Raw genomic sequence first — 20,731 nt, 5'->3', positions numbered from 1 at the left:
CCCCAGTATCTGCAGCATTCCCCCCCCCCGTCCCATTTTCCTCCAGCACTCGTGGCACGGGTGCCCACAGGGCCACCCTCCCGAGCTGGCCTCCTCACCCCCCAAGTTTTAGTCAGGAGTATATAGTAAAAGTCATGGACAGGTCACAGGCCATGAATTTTTGTTTACTGCCTGTGACCTGTCCATGACTTTTACTAAAAATACCCATGACTAAAACGTAGCCTTACTGATTAGAAATGTTGTATTGCCTCATTTTTGTAGCCTTGAGTGAACAGATTTTAATTCTGGTTTGGTGCAAATGAGTATCCAAATAATTTGGGGAGTGGCTAATTTATTCCATTTGCAAATATGTTAGCAGTGTTCACTTAATTTCCATACCCCATACTATTAAAATAATCCGCCACTGTGTGACATTGGACTGAACATTTAACTGGTTAGAAATTTGAGTTCTGATGGCCAAATCATGCTGCCAGTCTCCACACACGTGCAAAAAATTTTCCTTAACTGAAGTTTTTCTACATTCAGTATAAAGATGTCCACTGGTTACAGCTGATGTGTTGGGCTTTTTTTTTTTTCACTGCCATGTGGACACTGGTGAGTCCCTCAAAAGGTGGCACAGTCTGAGCCAAGGTGGGAGTGTTCTGAGGGACTCTCAATGTGCTGTATGATACCACCAGGATAGGGTGTATATTTTGGAGTAGAACAAAAAAGCACCAGTTTAAAACAGATCTCATGCTGCTCATCATCCCTATAAGTGTGTGGTCCCAAAATAAAAAGCGTTGCTATCTAGCAGTTATGGTTGAGAAGTGCTAATCCACATGAGCAATTACAAACCTATTCTTTTAATGTTTGGTTTTAAAAAAATGAATAAAATTTAAATAATCTTAGGCTGTGAATTACTTAAAATCCTTCATTCCAAAGTAACAAAACTTACAATATATAGGCCTCATCTGGCAAACTTTTACCTGTGAATGAAAGAGTCCACTACAGGGACAGAGTTAAGGTTTTCTTGCTGCACAGAGATTTGCAATCTATTGGCCTGGGGTAAGTTTGGTATCAAGGCATGTCTACACGAATACTTACTGTACAGCAAGCAGGGGTGTAAATCTAGAGCGCTGTAGTGTGCTGCACACTAACTGTCCGTGAGGGTCCTGCTACTGCTCGCTAAAAGTACCCTCGTGCACATTGGAAACAGCAGTACGTCCACGCACGCTATGGAACATCTACTACTGAGCAACCGGGTCCACACGGACAGTTAGTGCACAGCACACTGGAGCACTGTAGATTTACACCGCAGGTTGCCACGCAGTAAGTGTTCGTGTAGATATTATCTCACAAGTGCGTCCCTCATCATAGGTGGTGATTTCTATGGTTTGCTTTTATTGATTTTATTCTAAATAATGTGTGTAATTGTACAGGGTTAAAGTAGCACTTCTCAAAAAGGTTTTTGATTGGAGATTTCTTTGGTTTTTACACTAGGAATTAATGGGGCTGATTCCCATGAACACTAAGGTTCCTTTTCACCACTCCGGCAGCTTAAAGGAACTTTATAATGGGAGTAAATGCAATGCACACCCCCTTCAAGGTCCCTTTATGCTGCCAGAGTTATATGAAGGGACCTCAGTGCAAACAAGATCCGAGCCCAATGTCTATGAATGGTATTGAGAAAAAATTTGAATGGGGTAGAGGGAATGAGGGGCATGAGGAGTTCAGAGAAAGGGAAACTGCAGGGCCAGGAAGAACAAGGGTCAATGTGCTACCCACTTCCCCCTTGCAAACAACTCTCTCTTCTAATCTACTCCTTCCCCATCTACTGTTAGAGGTATGCCTGAATGGGAAGGGTGTCATTTAGTAGATATTCCACACCATGCAGTTTTTTGTTTATCTGTTCTCATTTTGCAAGTTGTTGTTCCTGCCTGGAGACATAGTTGAGCATAAAACCTATACCGGATACATTTTAAAAATATATATCTAATACTGTAGAATTTTTACGTATTTTGCTATCTGTCATTTTTCTTCTATATGAGCTTCTGAAAAGAAATAAAAAGCATTTCTTTTTTTATGCAGCCAGCAATTTTAGTTCCTTCAAAGCTTATAATACTTGAGAAGTCACAAGGAATAACTAGATAAAGTGAGGTACATTAATCTCAGGAGAAAGATAGAATCGAGTACAGTGGTTCTCAAACTTTTGTACTGGTGACCCCTTTCACATAGCAAGCCTCTGAGTGCGACCCCCCCCCCCCCGCCTCCCATAAATTAAAAACCCTTTTTTTTATATTTAACACCATTATAAATGCTGGAGGCAAAGCGGGGTTTGGGGTGGAAGCTGACAGCTCACGACCCCCCCATGCCACCTTGTGACCCTCTGAGGGGTCCCGACCCCCAGTTTGAGAATCCCGATCTAGTAGCTGTATTGTAAAAACAATTAGCTTTGTTTAATGTTTTTTCTTCCATTTTCTTGAATCTCCTTGATTCATTATTGTTTGGTTCCTTGAACAATTTCTGGCCAGGAACTCGGGATTTGGGGTGTAAGCATATATCTTTGTGTCTTCATCAAATCCTTGAATGTGCCACAATTTTACACAGGTTCAGGGGTTGCTGCAAATCTAGGGCCACCTCTTCTGCCATAGCTCTGGAACTTAGTTATAGCAGGCAACATTCCCTCTAATTTTTAACAGGCCGTGTGCGCAAAAAATTTCTTCTGTGCCGCTGCTGAAGCACACGCGCACACACAAAAAAAAGCCGCCGCCAAAGCCGGAGTGCGCGGGGTGTTTCGCCGTGTGTGCGGGGTTTAAGATCTGTGTGTGCGCGCACATGCACAGCTGAGAGGCAACAGTGATAGCAGGTGTAGCCTGTAGCCACACAGGAAGCTGAGATGATAATGAACATAAGCTCTTGGCAACTGGGTGTAATATGGTCCTGTCACCTGCTGGCTTGGCGAAAGCATTTACTTGCATAAGGCTGGGTAATCCCATCTACTGATACAGATGCCAACTCCTTAGAACAGTGATGTTTTTGAGCAGATGGTGAAACTCATTGGGAAATACATGGAAGCATTTCTGAGTAAGGGGAAACAGTATTCTCAAGTCTTGTCCTGAGCTTAAACATACTGCATCTTAGAACAGCATTTTGCCATTTGATGCTAATTTAACTGTTCCTAGGGAATACAGTCCCTAAACTGTAGGGCCCCATTGGTATAAGTTTCAGAGTAGTAGCCGTGTTAGTCTGTATCCGCAAAAAGAAAAGGAGGACTTGTGGCACCTTAGAGACTAACCAATTTATTTGAGCATAAGCTTTCGAAGTGAGCTGTAGCTCACGAAAGCTTATGCTCAACTAAATTTGTTAGTCTCTAAGGTGCCACAAGTCCTCCTTTTCTTTTTATAGGTATAAGTGTATACATATGTGCATGGGCTTACACGTGTATATATAAACACTCTAGTCTGTCTTTGGACATAGTTAAAAGCCTTAAAAGAAGCAGAGTTCTGGGTCAGACTTACTTAACACCTCTCATGTGATTTTTTTTGTTTTTTATTAGAATTCTATGAAATTCTAGAATCAAAGTGAAAGTGATCCCTCAATTACAGAATTTCAAAATTGCCCTAAAATTCCATTCCCTAATAGCTCTGCTCCTGCTGCAGATGAAGTCAGTGTCAAATCTTCCCTTGACAGGGAGAAAGAGCAGGGAGGTTGGACATAGTCGATAAGTAACATCATACACCAGAGAAGCATTTTCAACAAAATATACTGTGCGGTTTATCAAAAGCTTGCATGCTTAGGTTTTTAAAATGTTTTTCTTTTCACACTGGGATTCTAATTAATAATCGTTAAGGTTTAGTCCCTACCCTCTCACAGCATTTTGTATTTAGAGTCTCAGCTGCCTTTGAGCCTGGGACCCTTTTTTATTTTCGGCAAGGCACTTGGTATTCAGCCTCGCTAGCACATTTTTAGTGTATTATTATTACATTCTCTTGTTGTGTCAGAGCCTACACTGGAACAAAGGTATTACTCAGTAAACGTTTGCGGCAACAGTGGGCTGTAATTGCTAATTAGGAAAATGCATGGTAATTTAGTAAGTGAGATATTATAACCATCTTTCGTTCAATTATCTGGTGGATGGATTTGGAATGTACAGTGAGGGACCTGGGGGAAAAAACATATCACAGATTGGTCAAATTGCTTCATTAAACAGATTTTGCTTTTTTTCCTTGGGAAATGCATTTAATAAGCCCGGTTCCTTAAGTAGACCAGTTCCTTTAGGAATCCAGGCATAACTCAGTGCCTGAAATCACATCATTAATTATTCAAAGCAGGTCTCCAACATCACTGCACATTTGTCCCACTTCACGAGGGAAGGCTACCTTCTGTTAAAGCATTTGTAAGGCTAAAATGAGTGATGATTCTCTTGAGGGGCACTGGGAGAAATCGGTTTCCATAAACATATTATATTATTAGTTCTTCCTTCAGTGCATTGTCTGTGATGTATAGGGACTTTGCTTGAGTGATTGCTTTCTTTCCTTTGTCAAATATCTATTTGTGGTGTGTGCATGGAGAGGGGAAGGGGGGAAAGGTGTCATGAGTCCTGACCCATTGTTAGCCGATGGCCAGGATGTTTGGTGAGGTGCCAGCTATGCCCGTTTATACTATCCGTGACTTTAACTGCTAGGACGCACTGTCCCTTCGCTATGCCCGTTTATACTATCCGTGACTTTAACTGCTAGGACGCACTGTCCCTTCGCGGCGGGCAGCCCGGGCTAGGCTGACAGATGCCCCAAGGTCCTAACCACCCGTGACTTTAATTGCTAGAGCTCAGAGCTCCTTCGCAGCGGGCAGTCAACACTGACTGACAGGTGCCCCAATGGCAGTACTAAGAGCCTCTCCACACCCATGACTTTAACTGCTAGAGCTCAGAGCTCCTTCGCAGCGGGCAGTCAGGATTGACTGACAGGTGCCCCAAGAGTTTGCCCCGTGGAGGCGGCACAACTCAACGCTAGGCTCTTAGTACTCTCACCTAATGGCCAGGCTTTATAGCCAAAACGGCTGAGGTTCTTTAATTGTGTTGGCTGCTTTACAGTAAACCAGAGAAACAAGTCAGGCTTATGCACAAATGGTTACCAAACTTTATTAAACTAGATTCTAATCATGTGGTTACAAAATTGCTAGTGCCTACTTATTTAAATGTAGAGATGTTACACACACAAACAAGTTACAAAACTGAAGCTACAATCCCAAAGAAAGAAAACAAAGTATAGAGCTCTATTTCAAAATATGTGTACACTAAAGATAGGAGATCAGGTGTGGGTGCTTCTTACCCTCCTTGCATCTCTCGATTCCAGCGGTGCCAAGCCAGGATCGGTCACTCAATTCCGCGGAAAGACGAATAAGGGACAAGGCTTAGGGACCCTCTTAGCTGCAGAAGCCTTGGGAGGCTGTCACTTATCTGACCAGCAGATAGATAGTGAAAAGCACTCAAAAATCATGGTGCTGTAGGTCCCCTACTTATACCTCTGTACTCCTTTATTCTCTTTCTCCTTTCTATGCTAAATTGGGGCTGGTCTGTCGGGGTGACGCCAGCTCTCGCAAGAGTAGTTCACACTTGCAAGGGAGAAACAATAAGTTTCGACTACTGGACATTTCTTTTATCAGGGTAAATATTTTCCCACCTAGGATGTTGGTGTGTGTGCATCATGCTGTTTTAGTAGGGGCTAAGAGCCATGTCTGTCACAGCGCCTCTGCCTGCTGTGAGCCCAATTGTTGTATATGTTCCCAGAGGCACATTGTAGCAGCACACCTGTGCTTCTCTCAGCTTCAAAGGCTGTGCTGGAATTCATGTTAAGTGCCCTGTGGTTTTTGGTTCCCGTGTGTTTCCAGCAATGCTGGTCTGAGGGGGGGGGCTGGCTGTCTGGCTACACCCATGCTGTATTGTACCATTTAAATACAGTGGGCTGGGTACTCCAGTCCACCAAGTTCATCTTGCTCACTGTAAGTGGTACAAAGTGAAATTATATCAAGTGGAGATTCCCATAGCAGAATTCCCTCCATGTAGGAGAATCTTCACCATCATCACTGCTTCCTATGCCAGTTGTCCCTTTCCCACCCCCAGTGAAAGGAAGAAGAGGAGGGGAGTGCCTGGGAGGGGCGCCCTGCTTGCATAAGTTCTGTTAGAGTAGGCTCCTCTGCTACTCTCACTTCTGCCAGCACTGGGCAGCCAAGGATCTGGGAGTCAGTCTCAACTAGATCCTTGTGGCTTCTGCTGTCCACTGTGTCAGAGCCCAGCTTGGACATAGTAGAGAATTGGGAACAGTATATGCACAATACAATAAAGGTCTGAATTTTCCCTAGCCTTAATGCTGCCATGAAGAGAAAGTAGGTCCCCACCTACCAGCATGGTCACATTCGGGCTACTCAGATCAAAGCTCCTGGTCCCAAATTGAACAAAGGGCCAAGGAGGGAATGGCGCCATGGTTCCACAGCCTTCTCCCTCACCCCCAGCACCCCAGGCAGCAGAGCTGGCAGGGCCCAATGTGTGAAGTAAACTACACCCTTTTCCTCCCTCCTCCCACCGAGAAAGAGGGGGGCAGCTGTGAATTGGGGCTCTCTGAGCCACACGTTTCCCAGTGCTTTCCCAGTACATACCACACTGTGTTTAGGCTCAATGTGAAAGCCCAGGGCTCAGAAAGTGAAGAGGGAGCAACATGAAGTTGATAGCAGCTCTCTGATTCTCAGCTCTCCCATAGCCCCTGCCCTCATTTCTCTTTCTATGAAATGCCTCCTCCCCTGGTACTTTCCCTCCCCACTTACGATGGGCAGCAGAGGGCCAACTTACACCACCTCTGCCAGTTTTACATGGGCAGAGATTGCCCCTGCCCAGGGGGAATTCTCCTGGGACAACAACTTTCAGCCTTTTTACAGCACAAAGTGAACTTGGCCAACTGGAGAGTTCATCTTCAGTCTAGTCCTAATTCAGTTTTCTCTTCGTAAAAATCTCAAATCACACGTGTGTGTGTGTGTGTGTGTGTGTGTGTATTTAAAACATATATTTTAAACCAATGGATAGATAATGTCATTTTTATTTAAAACAAGAAATGTCTTGGGCATGAATAGTTTATTCTGTCTCTAATATGAGAACTAGCTAGGCTGCTGAACACTAGATTTTTTTTCTCAAGTTTAGCAAAAGGCGCTTATAGTCTAAAGTGGAAGCATTAAAAGCCATTCAACACAAGTGCGTAATGGGGATCAGTGTGACACATCTCAGGCCGTCACCTCAAGTGACAATTTATGGGCAAAAAAACCTTACTCCGGAACTTGCATTTCCATTGATATTATTTGCATGTAGATTAAACATAACTCACAGGTTCAGTAGGGAAATGTATCGTATTCATGTCTTAAAAAATAGAGAGTGCCAAATTCTGACTGTATTGTGGTTGTACAGGTGTGAATAAGGGCAGAATTTGATCCTGTAAAGCTGTTAATGTACATGTCAATCAGGGGTGATCTGCCCATGCACACCCATCAGCAGTGGCAGAGTTTTGTTGGCTATATCATGGTAAATGTCATGGCAGTCAAAGGGTATGTCTACACTACGGAATAAGGTCGAATTTATAGAAGTCGGTTTTTTAGAAATCGGTTTTATATATTCGAGTGTGTGTGTCCCCACAGAAGTGCATTAAGTGCATTAACTCGGCGGAGTGCTTCCACAGTACCGAGGCTAGAGTCGACTTCTGGAGTGTTGCACTGTGGGTAGCTATCCCACAGTTCCCGCAGTCTCCGCTGCCCATTGGAATTCTGGGTTGAGATCCCAATGCCTGATGGGGCTGAAACATTGTCGCGGGTGGTTCTGGGTACATATCGTCAGTCCCCCCCTTCCCTCCCTCCCTCCATGAAAGCAAGGGCAGACAATTGTTTCGCGCCTTTTTTCCTGAGTTACCTGTGCGGACGCCATACCACCGCAAGCATGGAGCCCGCTCAGGTAACCGTCACCGTATGTCTCCTGGGTGCTGGCAGACGCGGTACGGCATTGCTACACAGTAGCAGCAACCCATTGCCTTCTGGCAGCAGACGGTGCAGTATGACTGGTACCCGTCCTCGTCATGTCCGAGGTGCTCCTGGCCACGTCGGCTGGGAGCGCCTGGGCAGACATGGGCGCAGGGACTAAATTTTTGGTGACTTGACCAGGTCATTCTCTTTAGTCCTGCAGTCAGTCGTATTGAACCGTCTAATGGTGAGCAGGCAGGCAATACAGATTGCTAGCAGTCGTATTGTACCATCTTCTGCCGGGCAGGCAAGAGATGACGATGGCTAGCAATCATATTGTACCATCTTCTGCCGGGCAGGCAAGAGATGACGATGGCTAGCAATCGTACTGTGCCATCTTCTGCCGAGCAGCCATGAGATGTGGATGGCTTGCAGTCCTTCTGCACCGTCTGCTGCCAGCCAAAGATGTAAAAGATAGATGGAGTGGATCAAAACAAGAAATAGACCAGATTTGTTTTGTACTCATTTGCCTCCTGCCCTGTCTAGGGGACTCATTCCTCTAGGTCACACTGCAGTCACTCACAGAGAAGGTGCTGCGAGGTAGATCTAGCCATGTATCAATCAGAGGCCAGGCTAACCTCCTTGTTCCAATAAGAACAATAACTTAGGTGCACCATTTCTTATTGGAACCCTCCGTGAAGTCCTGCCTGAACTACTCCTTGATGTAAAGCCACCCCCTTTGTGGATTTTAGCCTCCTGAAGCCAACCCTGTAAGCCGTGTCGTCAGTCGCCCCTCCCTCCGTCAGAGCAACGGCAGACAATCATTCCGCGCCTTTTTTCTGTGCGGACGCCATACCAAGGCAAGCATGGAGTCCGCTCAGCTCACTTTGGCAATTAGGAGCACATTAAACACCACACGCATTATCCAGCAGTATATGCAGCACCAGAACCTGGCAAAGCGCTACCGGGCGAGGAGGCGACGTCAGCGCGGTCACGTGAGTGATCAGGACATGGACACAGATTTCTCTGAAAGCATGGGCCCTGCCAATGCATGCATAATGGTGCTAATGGGGCAGGTTCATGCTGTGGAACGCCGATTCTGGGCTCAGGAAACAAGCACAGACTGGTGGGACCGCATAGTGTTGCAGGTCTGGGACGATTCCCAGTGGCTGCGAAACTTTCGCATGCGTAAGGGCACTTTCATGGAACTTTGTGACTTGCTTTCCCCTGCCCTGAAGCGCATGAATACCAAGATGAGAGCAGCCCTCACAGTTGAGAAACGAGTGGCGATAGCCCTGTGGAAGCTTGCAACGCCAGACAGCTACCGGTCAGTTGGGAATCAATTTGGAGTGGGCAAATCTACTGTGGGGGCTGCTGTGATGCAAGTAGCCCACGCAATCAAAGATCTGCTGATATCAAGGGTAGTGACCTTGGGAAATGTGCAGGTCATAGTGGATGGCTTTGCTGCAATGGGATTCCCTAACTGTGGTGGGGCCATAGACGGAACCCATATCCCTATCTTGGCACCGGAGCACCAAGCCGGCGAGTACATAAACCGCAAGGGGTACTTTTCAATAGTGCTGCAAGCTCTGGTGGATCACAAGGGACGTTTCACCAACATCAACGTGGGATGGCCGGGAAAGGTACATGACGCTCGCATCTTCAGGAACTCTGGTCTGTTTCAAAAGCTTCAAGAAGGGACTTTATTCCCAGACCAGAAAATAACTGTTGGTGATGTTGAAATGCCTATATGTATCCTTGGGGACCCAGCCTACCCCTTAATGCCATGGCTCATGAAGCCGTACACAGGCAGCCTGGACAGCAGTCAGGAGCTGTTCAACTACAGGCTGAGCAAGTGCAGAATGGTGGTAGAATGTGCATTTGGACGTTTAAAGGCGCGCTGGCGCAGTTTACTGACTCGCTTAGACCTCAGCGAAACCAATATTCCCACTGTTATTACTGCTTGCTGTGTGCTCCACAATATCTGTGAGAGTAAGGGGGAGACGTTTATGGCGGGGTGGGAGGTTGAGGCAAATCGCCTGGCTGCTGGTTATGCGCAGCCAGACACCAGGGCGGTTAGAAGAGCACAGGAGGGTGCGGTACGCATCAGAGAGGCTTTGAAAACCAGTTTCATGACTGGCCAGGCTACGGTGTGAAAGTTCTGTTTTGTTTCTCCTTGATGAAACCCCCCGCCCCTTGGTTCACTCTACTTCCTTGTAAGCTAACCACCCTCCCCTCCTCCCTTTGATCACCTCTTGCAGAGGCAATAAAGTCATTGTTGCTTCACATTCATGCATTCTTTATTCATTCATCACACAAATAGGGGGATGACTACCAAGGTAGCCCAGGAGGGGTGGTGGAGGAGGGAAGGAAAATGCCACACAGCACTTTAAAAGTTTACAACTTTAAAATTTATTGAATGACAGCCTTCTTTTTTTGGGGCAATCCTCTGTGGTGGAGTGGCTGGTTGGCCGGTGGCCCCCCCACCGCGTTCTTGGGTGTCTGGGTGTGGAGGCTATGGAACTTGGGGAGGAGGGCGGTTGGTTACACAGGGGCTGTAGTGGCAGTCTGTGCTCCAGCTGCCTTTGCTGCAGCTCAACCATACACTGGAGCATACTGGTTTGGTCCTCCAGCAGCCTCAGCATTGAATCCTGCCTCCTCTCATCACGCTGTCGCCACATTCGAGCTTCAGCCCTCTCTTCAGCCCGCCACTTACTCTCTTCAGCCCGCCACTTACTCTCTTCAGCCCGCCACCTCTCCTCCTGGTCATTTTGTGCTTTCCTGCAGTCTGACATTATTTGCCTCCACGCATTCGTCTGTGCTCTGTCAGTGTGGGAGGACAGCATGAGCTCGGAGAACATTTCATCTCGAGTGCGTTTTTTTTTCTTTCTAATCTTCACTAGCCTCTGGGAAGGAGAAGATCCTGTGATCATTGAAACACATGCAGCTGGTGGAGAAAAGAAAAGGGACAGCGGTATTTAAAAAGACACATTTCATAAAACACTGGCTACACTCTTTCAGGGTAAACCTTGCTGTTAACATTACATACATAGCACATGTGCTTTCGTTACAAGGTCGCATTTTGCCTCCCCCCACCGCGTGGCTACCCCCTCAACCCTCCCCCCTCCCTGTGGCTAACAGCGGGGAACATTTCTGTTCAGCCACAGGCAAACAGCCCAGCAGGAATGGGCTCCTCTGAGTGTCCCCTGAAGAAAAGCACCCTATTTCAACCAGGTGACCATGGATTATATCTCACTCTCCTGAGGATAACACATGAACGGATGTTGCTTGAATGCCAGCAAACATACACTGCAATGCTTTGTTGTACAATGATTCCCGAGTACGTGTTACTGGCCTGGAGTGGTATAGTGTCCTACCATGAAGGACGCAATAAGTCTGCCCTCCCCAGAAACCTTTTGCAAAGGCTTTGGGAGTATATCCAGGAGAGCCGCGAATGCCAGGGCAGAGTAATCCTTTCACATGCTTGCTTTTAAACCATGTATAGTATTTTAAAAGGTACACTCACCGGAGGTCCCTTCTCCGCCTGCTGGGTCCAGGAGGCAGCCTTGGGTGGGTTCAGGGGGTACTGGCTCCAGGTCCAGGGTGAGAAACAGTTCCTGGCTGTCAGGAAAACCGGTTTCTCCGCTTGCTTGCTGTGAGCTATCTACAACCTCCTCCTCCTCATCATCTTCTTCGTCCCCAAAACCTGCTTCCGTATTGCCTCCATCTCCATTGAAGGAGTCAAACAACACGGCTGGGGTAGTGGTGGCTGAACCCCCTAAAATGGCATGCAGCTCATCATAGAAGCGGCATGTTTGGGGCTCTGACCCGGAGCGGCCGTTCGCCTCTCTGGTTTTCTGGTAGGCTTGCCTCAGCTCCTTCAGTTTCACGCGGCACTGCTTCGGGTCCCTGTTATGGCCTCTGTCCTTCATGCCCTGGGAGATCTTGACAAAGGTTTTGGCATTTCGAAAACTGGAACGGAGTTCTGATAGCACGGATTCCTCTCCCCATACAGCGATCAGATCCCGTACCTCCCGTTCGGTCCATGCTGGAGCTCTTTTGCGATTCTGAGACTCCATCATGGTCACCTCTGCTGATGAGCTCTGCATGGTCACCTGCAGCTTGCCACGCTGGCCAAACAGGAAATGAGATTCAAAAGTTCGCGGTTCTTTTCCTGTCTACCTGGCCAGTGCATCTGAGTTGAGAGTGCTGTCCAGAGCGGTCAAAATGGAGCACTCTGGGATAGCTCCCGGAGGCCAATACCGTCGAATTGTGTCCACAGTACCCCAAATTCGACCCGGCAAGGCCGATTTAAGCGCTAATCCGCTTGTCAGGGGTGGAGTAAGGAAATCGATTTTAAGAGCCCTTTAAGTCGAAATAAAGGGCTTCATCGTGTGGACGGGTGCAGGTTTACATCGATTTAATGCTGCTAAATTCGACCTAAAGTCCTAGTGTAGACCAGGGCAAAGATTAGCAGCCTTATTCAACCACTGAATGATCTGGAATCTGTCTGCATCAGATCCTGCTGCACCACCATCTTTACATTTGACTGGAGCACTTCTGCTGTCAGAAGTTGGTCCAATAAAACAGCGTTTCTCAAACTGGAGGTTGGGCCTGGAGCTGAGGTCGGGGGCTTGGGAGTCTGCAAAAATCTTTTAAATCAAAATGGGGGTCCCCGGGTTGCTAAAGTTTGAGAACCGCTGCAATAAAAGATATTGCCTCACCCACTTTGTCTTAGGGTTGCATTTGTGAGGGGTAGTGGCAAGGCATTCTTGCCAGTGGATCTGTGGATCTTGAAACTCTCTCACTCCCTTATAAGTCTGTGAGAGCCCTTGCTCACCCACCCTCTAGGGTGCATTGCAAGATGTTTCTGTCTGTCCTTGCACGTCTTCAGTGAATCTTAATCAGTGAGCATTTCCTTGTCTTTGTGGCAGTTCAGGGGTGATGAGTGGGTTAGTTTATTACATTTATTATCCCTTTTTGGGTCTATCTTTTTTTTTTTTCTTCTTCCTTTTTGAAGGGCACCATTGTACTCAGGGAATGGGCACTGCACTATTCCAAACACAAACCCTAGAAATAAACTGCACTGCAAAAAAAAAAAAAAAAACCATGAAATTGATTACCTCCCCCTCAACACACAGACACACGCATGCATGTATGGTTGTATGTCGGCATATATCCAGTGATGGGATAACTTGCCTCAAGAGAAAATTCCTCCCAAGCCTAAACAGTTAGATATACATAGTTTCTCATACTGACCACTGTTGGTGACTGTCACAGGGGAGCTGATCCCTGTGAGTAGATGAGGCTGTGTCAGAACAAGTGAGCCCAATCCAGCCAATTAAAAGGGGAGGGGCTACACCTGGACCTATAAAGGGTTGTTAGAGGCCAGGCAGAAGGGGAAAGAGATTGTGGTAGGTAGTGCATGGGGCAGGAAAACCGTGGTGTAGTGGAGCTAACTCCACTGGTGAGTCCCTAGAGCAAGGGGCCAGGTGCTCGGGGAGGCAGCCCTGGAGCTTAGTACTCCAGGAAGGGAGCAGAGCTGAGGAGAACTAGGAAGCTGCCTGCAGCAGGACGCTGGAGACCCTGGGAGGGCTGGCCTGGAAGCCGGAGAGCAAAGAGTAAGTTAAAAGACTGTTTGTTTACTCACTTGTGTTAAGAGAATAAAACTGCTTGAAAGAAACTGGCTGTGGCAACACATAACTTGGCTGATTGCTGGGGGAAATGGGGAGGGACAGAAGCCCCTGCTTGTACAATGACAAATTGTATCAAAGATTGCCACTTAATCATGCACATTTTATAAAATCATAATTTTGTGTGAGCCTGTAATTTTTGTCTCAAATACTGGCTTTTTTCTTACCCTATCAGAAATAAAACAAATACCTGATTTCTTTAAAATATTTTTCAGAATGTGCAATGGGGATCTTCAGCGGTGAATAATTCATTTTTGGAGTGGAAATCATTGTAATGTGATGGACCCCATAATAACAGGCATAATATTGTAGATACCATATGTCCCAATCACTCTGCAGGGTTTTCAATAGCAATTTGGAGTTCTTGCTCAATATATTCTTGAGATAAGGTGGAATCCAAATGTAGAGGTACTTTGTGAGGTCTTAATAGCACTTGGAAACTCAAGCAGTATGCATATTAAGACAGATGGACACATCAGATAGAAGCAAGAACATACATTTGTGAGGTACGATCTAGGGAGATTTTGAAACAAAAATTGATAGTTTTGCCTAGCTGAGCGACATAGCCTGAGAGAGAGAAGGGAGAGATTATTTTCTTATACCTAGAAAGAAATGAAACTAGCTGATAACTTTCATCTTCTTACACTGATGTTACTCAAGCATAGCTGGGATTAGCACACAATAGGAGCCAGTTTTCTTCAGAAGAGTAAGAAGAAAGTTTGGTTGTCCTTTAATAATGCTACTAGACGTGAATAATCTTTAGGGCTATATTGAATTGATGAGCAATCATCTGAGCAATTGCACAGAGCCTTTAAAACACTGTAGATGTCCTTAGATCTGTTTTTAATCAAGCATTTTTAGTCTGAGGCTCAATCCTCTGTAGGAAAAACACTAATATTAAATCGACGTTTGTTTGTTTTAAATGCTATCTTACTACAAGTTAAATTCTGGAAGAAGCAAAAACATTCCCCCTGTAAGTGGTTTTAAAAAGTGATTTGACTACTGTAAATAACCATCAACCGCTACTATATTCTGAACGGGATATTGTGATACCACTAGACAACTGCTGAAAATAATAATCCTCAGACACACATTATTTATTGCCATCTATCGCTATATAAACAGCTTTCTATGTTGTGCATTATTCATGGGAAAGTCAAAAGGAATTTGTTCACACTCCAGGGGCACTACTGAATGTAAACTGATTTGGGGCTGACGAGCATGTGGACTCGCCACTGTCCTAGAAGCTGCTGTTTCTTAGGCTACCACTCATTCAAATGTAGCCAGATAAAGCAGATTTCATCTTTACATTCCTGCCCAAATTTGCCCCCTTCCTAAGGGTGTCTTCACCCTGTGACTGGGCACTTGAGAATTAGATCAGAAAATGCTCTGAACATGCCTAGTGTGTCTTGACATCTTTGTGTGCCTGTGTTCTTCCTTGAAAGCAATTCAGGGAAGATTCTAAAAGCGGCAATGTTCCTGAAATTGAACTGTCCTGACTAGTAGCTCCAGCACTGTGTAATGAAGCTATCCTCAGTTAGGGAGAGGAGATGGAAATTTTAGGGCTGAAAGTTGCTCTTCCACCTGCTAGCACCAATAGTGGTTGCAAAGGGTAGAACATATCCTCCAGTACGGAAGCCTTGTAGATCGAAAAAGCCCACCATCACCTCAGGTGACTGGGAGCACAAGTTCCCTACAACCAACTCCTGCAGTAGCCAGGGACAGAAGCCCCACTCACCCGGCTTCCTGTGGGATGGGCGAGACCATTTAAACAAGGACAGGCAAAAAGCAGTATTTTTAAGGGTGGATGGAACTCCATGAAATTTGATATTTAGTGAATGTTAAGAACTTTTTTTTTGGCTTAGAAGATTTTTTGTGAGATTAAGTTTGAGCATATTACAGGAATATTAACTACACTGTAATTACATCTTTGGATAAACCTGTGCATACCATAAAATCCTGTAGATTCACTGTAATGAGTGCAACTATTGTGAAGTATGTGAAACGCATATTGCAAGTTCAGTAGAAGATTTGTAGTTAATGTGAAGGATTCTGTAGTAAGCACAAGTATCACAAGGTACAACTCAGTGTCTGAATGCCAAAAACACTGATTATGTAGATAAAAATTATTCTGCTCCTATTTTGTTACTTACACCAGCTCTGTAATGGCCTGTTGGAGTCTTTCCATTGACTCAGTTGGCTTCAGAGCAGGCCCTAATTTCCTTCCTTGGATTTGACTTTGTTGTTGTTGCCTTGTGCCCCAGGCCATGACATTAATGACCTGTCTCTTGAAAGCATCGACCCAGTGCAGAAGCAGCATGTTTGGTGTTTATCTCCTATCAGTTTGAGGTTGAAACTCATTAAAATGATAAGAAAACCAGTGCTTTCACCCTATACTGCTGCTGGCTCATGTTTCTGTGGAAATACAAGTCCCAACTTTACAGTTGGGCCCTTTGTACGATATTACTGTGGCAGATATGGTAATTTCCTGCAATATCCTTGAAAGACCTTATTGTATTAAGTGTATGTATTATTGTGGGTCAGGATTGTGTATAAGCTCTCTAGGGAGGAAATATGACAGATGGAAGACCTGGGAGTCCAAAAGATTGCATTGAAAATGTGCCAGACAAGAATGGACTTTTGGGACAATGAGTGTTAAGTAGCTTTCCTGGGGAGCCCCAGGGAAAAGTTAATTAAAATTTCCCAACTCTTGTTATGCAAAAACCCAGCCTTTTGAAACTCCCCACTTAGGAAAGGGTCATTGTCTGCTGATCACCTGTTACAGAAGGCCATGGTCGAAGGTCTGGGCTGTAGAAAGAAACTGCTGATGTGCCCAGCCTTGGTTCTGGATCCAAGACAGATGAACTTGTAACCACAAGGGAAACCCCTCAGTTGTGGGTTTTAAAGGACTAAAACGCACTAGAGCCCTAAGCTGGAGGTTGTGTTGGGTTTTTTTTTTTTTTCAGTATGCTAGTAGGTTTTTTTTAAATGATTTCTCTGTAATGCTTTTCCTTTAAGAATAAATGTACTTGCATAGAAGGAGCTATGTGGTAACCTGTAACGGCGGGCAATACACAGGTTATAGCTAAGGATACGATTCTGTCATGGATTCTGTGACTTTCCGGGACCTTTTCTGGGGCAGGGCTGGACCTGTGGCCAGCCCCAGGGCCCCTGGATCAGCTGACCTGGGGCTGGACCAGCGGTGAGGCTCAAGCTGGAGCAACTGCAAGCCTTGGCAGTTCTGTTTGTGTCTCTCTTCGCCCCCTGGGTATTTTTAGTAAAAGTCAGTGACAGGTTGTGTGCTTCCATGACTTTTGTTTATTGCCCGTGATCTGTACCTGACTTTTATCAAAAATACCCATGGCAGAATCTGAACCTTACCTTCTGAGAGAAAGCAAAGTGCAGGCAATGACCCTTGCCTTGCTGGGGATTTCACAGTGTAAGCAGAGAGGTAAGCAGACTTAAAGTCCCCTGTCGGGGGAGCGTGATGTGGGTCTCCACTCAAGAGAAGTGGTAGCTGGGGCCCAGAAGCCTAAAGTGGATGATGTTGATGGACCATAGTTGGGGAAATACAAGTGCAGTTATTCTGAAACTGTGACAACTATGTAACCTTAAATTCTGATGCATAGCCCATGCAAGTTGAAGCTGAGAGAGGGAGTACCTTTAGTGATAATACAAGAGTATTGTAACGCTAACTTATATAAGCTACTTATTTTCTTTAAGTCACTTTGTATTGAGTTCCTTACATTGTCACTGTGTGGTTTCCATTGCCCATGTTTGCTCTTTACAGCTTGCTTAGGTGGTGTTTATAGACTGCAAGCCTTTTTTATTTAGTAGTAAGACTCTTTACAAAAACATCTGGGTCCCTCCAGGGAAGTAATAGCTCACAAATGGATGGTCAGGCTAATCAAGGATGAGTTGGGAGCAGTGTCCTGTATTCTCTCTGAGAATTGCCCTTTCAACTAAGATTTTTGTCATTGTGCAAATATTCCATCTGCTGTAAATAGTCACTTTTAGTTTGAAGGGGGGAAAAAATCATCTTTCTGTAATATTTATTGACTCTCAATTACATGGGAACCTTCCCACAGAAGCAATTAAGAAGATCGCTCAGGTTTATGAATTTAGTGAGCATTATAAGAGATTGAGCAGTAGTTTTTTATATAGCTAAGAATATTGCCACATTTTTTCTGCAGATGGGTATTCATCTGCATCTTTAAGATGACGGCAGGTGAGGACCAATAGATGTCCTGTGTCCCTTATTACTAATGTAAAGCACTTGCCTCCAGGAACCAATTATATTTTTCACCTGATGAAGCACATGGCTGCACAAAGCAGTCCCTTTTCCCCAGGGCAGCCTTTTAAATCATATGTGGGGTTCAGGTGTGGGAGAGGAGTGGGAAATACAATGGAGCAGATAGACCTAAGAAAAGTCTGAGGCAAACCAAGGTATGGGGGGGTGGGAGGCTGGGGGCCAAGGCAACTGCCCTCTTTGCCCCAGTGCTGACTAGAAAAATAGCTCTGGAATTGGCAATTAGGAAACATGGATTCTAGTCCTGACTCTGTCACTGACTGTGGCCTTGAGCATGGAACTTGAGCCAATGTATTTATAAGTGGTATGATTTTGAGGGCCTCTCTTATGGATGCCCAACTTGACACAGAGTGGCTTCTTGGACTCATCTCTAAGGAATGAATCCAAAAATAGTGACTTGTGTTCTTTAAGGGGCCTCAAAACACAGAATTCACTAATCAAAAGTCCCATCAACTTCTTTATTGATTGTAACTTAAATGTCTTCTTAATAAGTAGATTTCTCAAATGTAAAAAGAGAAGCCATTTGAAAGGAAAATATAAAGTGTGTCTATGTGAACTGATGAACTGAAATTATTCAAGAAACGTTGGGTTCCTTAATATGCAGTGGCCCAAGTAATCTGAATAATTTGCTATTTATGGTAAATAATTATGAAAATACTTAAGCAAGTGCGTGACTTGGTAAATGTGAGTAGTCCCAAAAGTTAAGTACATGAATGTTTGCAAGATCAGGGTCTGAGACACCTTCTTCTATAGCTACAGGTACTATTCAATGAGTATATGTATCAGAATCTGTTCCTTAATAATCACTGTGGCCACTCTCTTTTTTTCTTGTTTGCTCCCAGAAATATTGGCAGCAACGTTTCTGGAAACAAATAAACCTCTTATAGTCTGGAACAACTAATACCGCTTGTGACATGGGAGTGCCACCCTCGCAATAATACTTTCTACCTCTAGGAATCGCATTAAAGGATTTGTGGCGGTGGCTATTTTGTTAGTATCTGCAGGTAATGACTGTTTTCTAGCTTGCTAATCTCTTGTCTTTAATTAAACAGAGCAGATGCTGCCTCGCCCAAGTAATCATTAGGGACTAGCAATTCTAGTGTTTGAAAGATCAATGCAACATGTAGGTCGGACACAAAAATACGTGTGCAGTGGTGTTGTAGCCGTGTCCATCCCAGAATATCAGAGAGACAAGGTGGGTGAGGTAGTATCATCTATTTTTTTTACTGGACCCAACATCTGCTGGTGAGAGAGAGACAAGCTTTCGAGTTTACACAGAGCTCTTCCTCCGATCTGGGAAACCTACTCAGTGTCACTGCTAAATATAAGGAGGAACAGATTGTTTAGCATACATAGTTAACACGTATTTCTATGGACCATTCAAGGTGAAGAGACCTGTTAAGGCCCCTCCAGTCATAGCTGGGAAAGGGGAGAAGGCAGCTAGGGGTGCGTGGGGGTATTAGTGGGTTACAGATTGGATTTATGGTTTATTACAACAGTGTCTCTACTAATTCCATAATTTTTAGTGCCTAGCAGAGGAATGAATTTAATCTCCCAGGCTCATCTTTCCAAAGTATTGCACAGGTTTCCTTTGGGGATGAGGACTGAGAGATCCTGCCCCCTCCCTCCCCCCCATGACTGGAGGGGTGTTAACAGGCCATTGCACCTTGAGTCTCCCCTGAAATGTGTTCACTACTTATGCTAAACAATCTGTTCCACCTTGTATTTAGCTGTGACACTCTGAATATGTTTCCCAGACCTGAAGAAGAGCTCTGTGTAAGTTGGAAAGCTTGTGTCTCTCACCAACAGAAGTTTGTCCAATAAAAGACAAAAAGTAGTTGTAGTTGGTGGTGGTTTGAAGGTCTGGGGAGAGATGGGTTCTGAGTCAGCAAGAGAGCTGCGGCTGGAATAAAGGCTGTAAATATGGAAATGACATTTTCCATGAGAGACCTTTTCTTGAATGAAAACCTTTATTTTCTGTTTGTCATTGACACATACAATGTAATGTGCTTGGAACAGAAAGCATTGCTTGGCTGTTTAAGCTGGGGACAGGCAGTCAGGAGATGGTGTACTAGTCCAGCCTTCTTGTGTGGCTTTGTGCCAATCATTGATGTCCTGATTTTCAGCCATACTAAGCGCCTGCAGTGCCTGTTGACTTCAGCTGAAGTCCTGAGTGCTTAGCATCTGAAAATCAAGACTTTAACCTATTTGTTCTCTAATACCCCATCTGTAAAATGGGAATGACACTTGTCTAAAGTGTTTTCCGATTCTCCAATGAAAGGTACAACAAAAATGTTATCCTCCCGGGTGCAATGCCAGGACCTCTGCCATTTGCTGCTCCAATATTTAAGCTGCATTTTTGCCGGCAGACTGCCTGAAACAATTGCTCAGAGGTGTGGACTCTGTCCCACTCATCTCAATGAGATATTAACTCTACATGCCCAACGGTGATCCTTTTAAATGATCGTTCTCATCAAAGCACATAAAGGAGGGGGAGGGTCATATTATGAAGATCTACACAATCTGCTGTGAGTAATATCTCAATGTGGCACTGCCAGTTGGTAGCATCTGATAAATACCACTACTTACTCCCCACCCCTCGTCCCCCTCAAAAAGAAGCCACGCCCAAGGAGCCTAGCAGAGGTCAGCTGGATGTCTGAGTCCATTACCAAAATAACAAGAAAATAGCTCCCGGTGATAGTGTTAAACAGAATGGTCTAATGGTTAAACAAATGGACTATAACTGGTTTTAAAATAA

General features: G+C 45.0%; 2 protein-coding genes across 6 annotated transcripts in view; one reads left to right on the top strand and one right to left on the bottom strand.

Annotated features, from left to right (window-relative positions):
* RPS6KA2 (ribosomal protein S6 kinase A2) overlaps window positions 1-20,731 on the top strand; it is a 484,946-nt gene that overhangs the window by 275,993 nt on the left and 188,222 nt on the right. The window lies entirely within an intron of this gene.
* Window positions 7,478-12,369, bottom strand: LOC141983855 (uncharacterized). The gene is made up of 3 exons (XM_074946844.1): window positions 11,498-12,369; window positions 10,459-10,918; window positions 7,478-7,577 (listed from the first exon to the last, which is right to left on the bottom strand). Exons 1-3 carry the CDS (start codon window positions 12,078-12,080, stop codon window positions 7,478-7,480), a joined length of 1,143 nt encoding a protein of 380 aa, XP_074802945.1. The 5' UTR covers window positions 12,081-12,369.

The sequence above is a fragment of the Natator depressus genome, chromosome 3 (assembly GCF_965152275.1).
Source record: "Natator depressus isolate rNatDep1 chromosome 3, rNatDep2.hap1, whole genome shotgun sequence".
NCBI lineage: Eukaryota > Metazoa > Chordata > Testudines > Cheloniidae > Natator > Natator depressus.
The sequence above is the reverse complement of the archived record's forward strand: the minus strand, read 5'-3'. Positions and strand labels throughout refer to the sequence as shown.

Excerpts from the sequence above, each read along its gene's own strand:
- LOC141983855 (XM_074946844.1), bottom strand. The coding sequence starts at position 12,080 with ATGCAGAGCTCATCAGCAGAGGTGACCATGATGGAGTCTCAGAATCGC. Across the intron at positions 10,919-11,497 it reads AGGCGGAGAAGGGACCTCCG|CTGCATGTGTTTCAATGATC; the intron begins GTGAGTGTACCT and ends TTTCTCCACCAG. Across the intron at positions 7,578-10,458 it reads CCCAGACACCCAAGAACGCG|TGTAGACATACCCTTTGACT; the intron begins GTGGGGGGGCCA and ends CTTATTCCGTAG.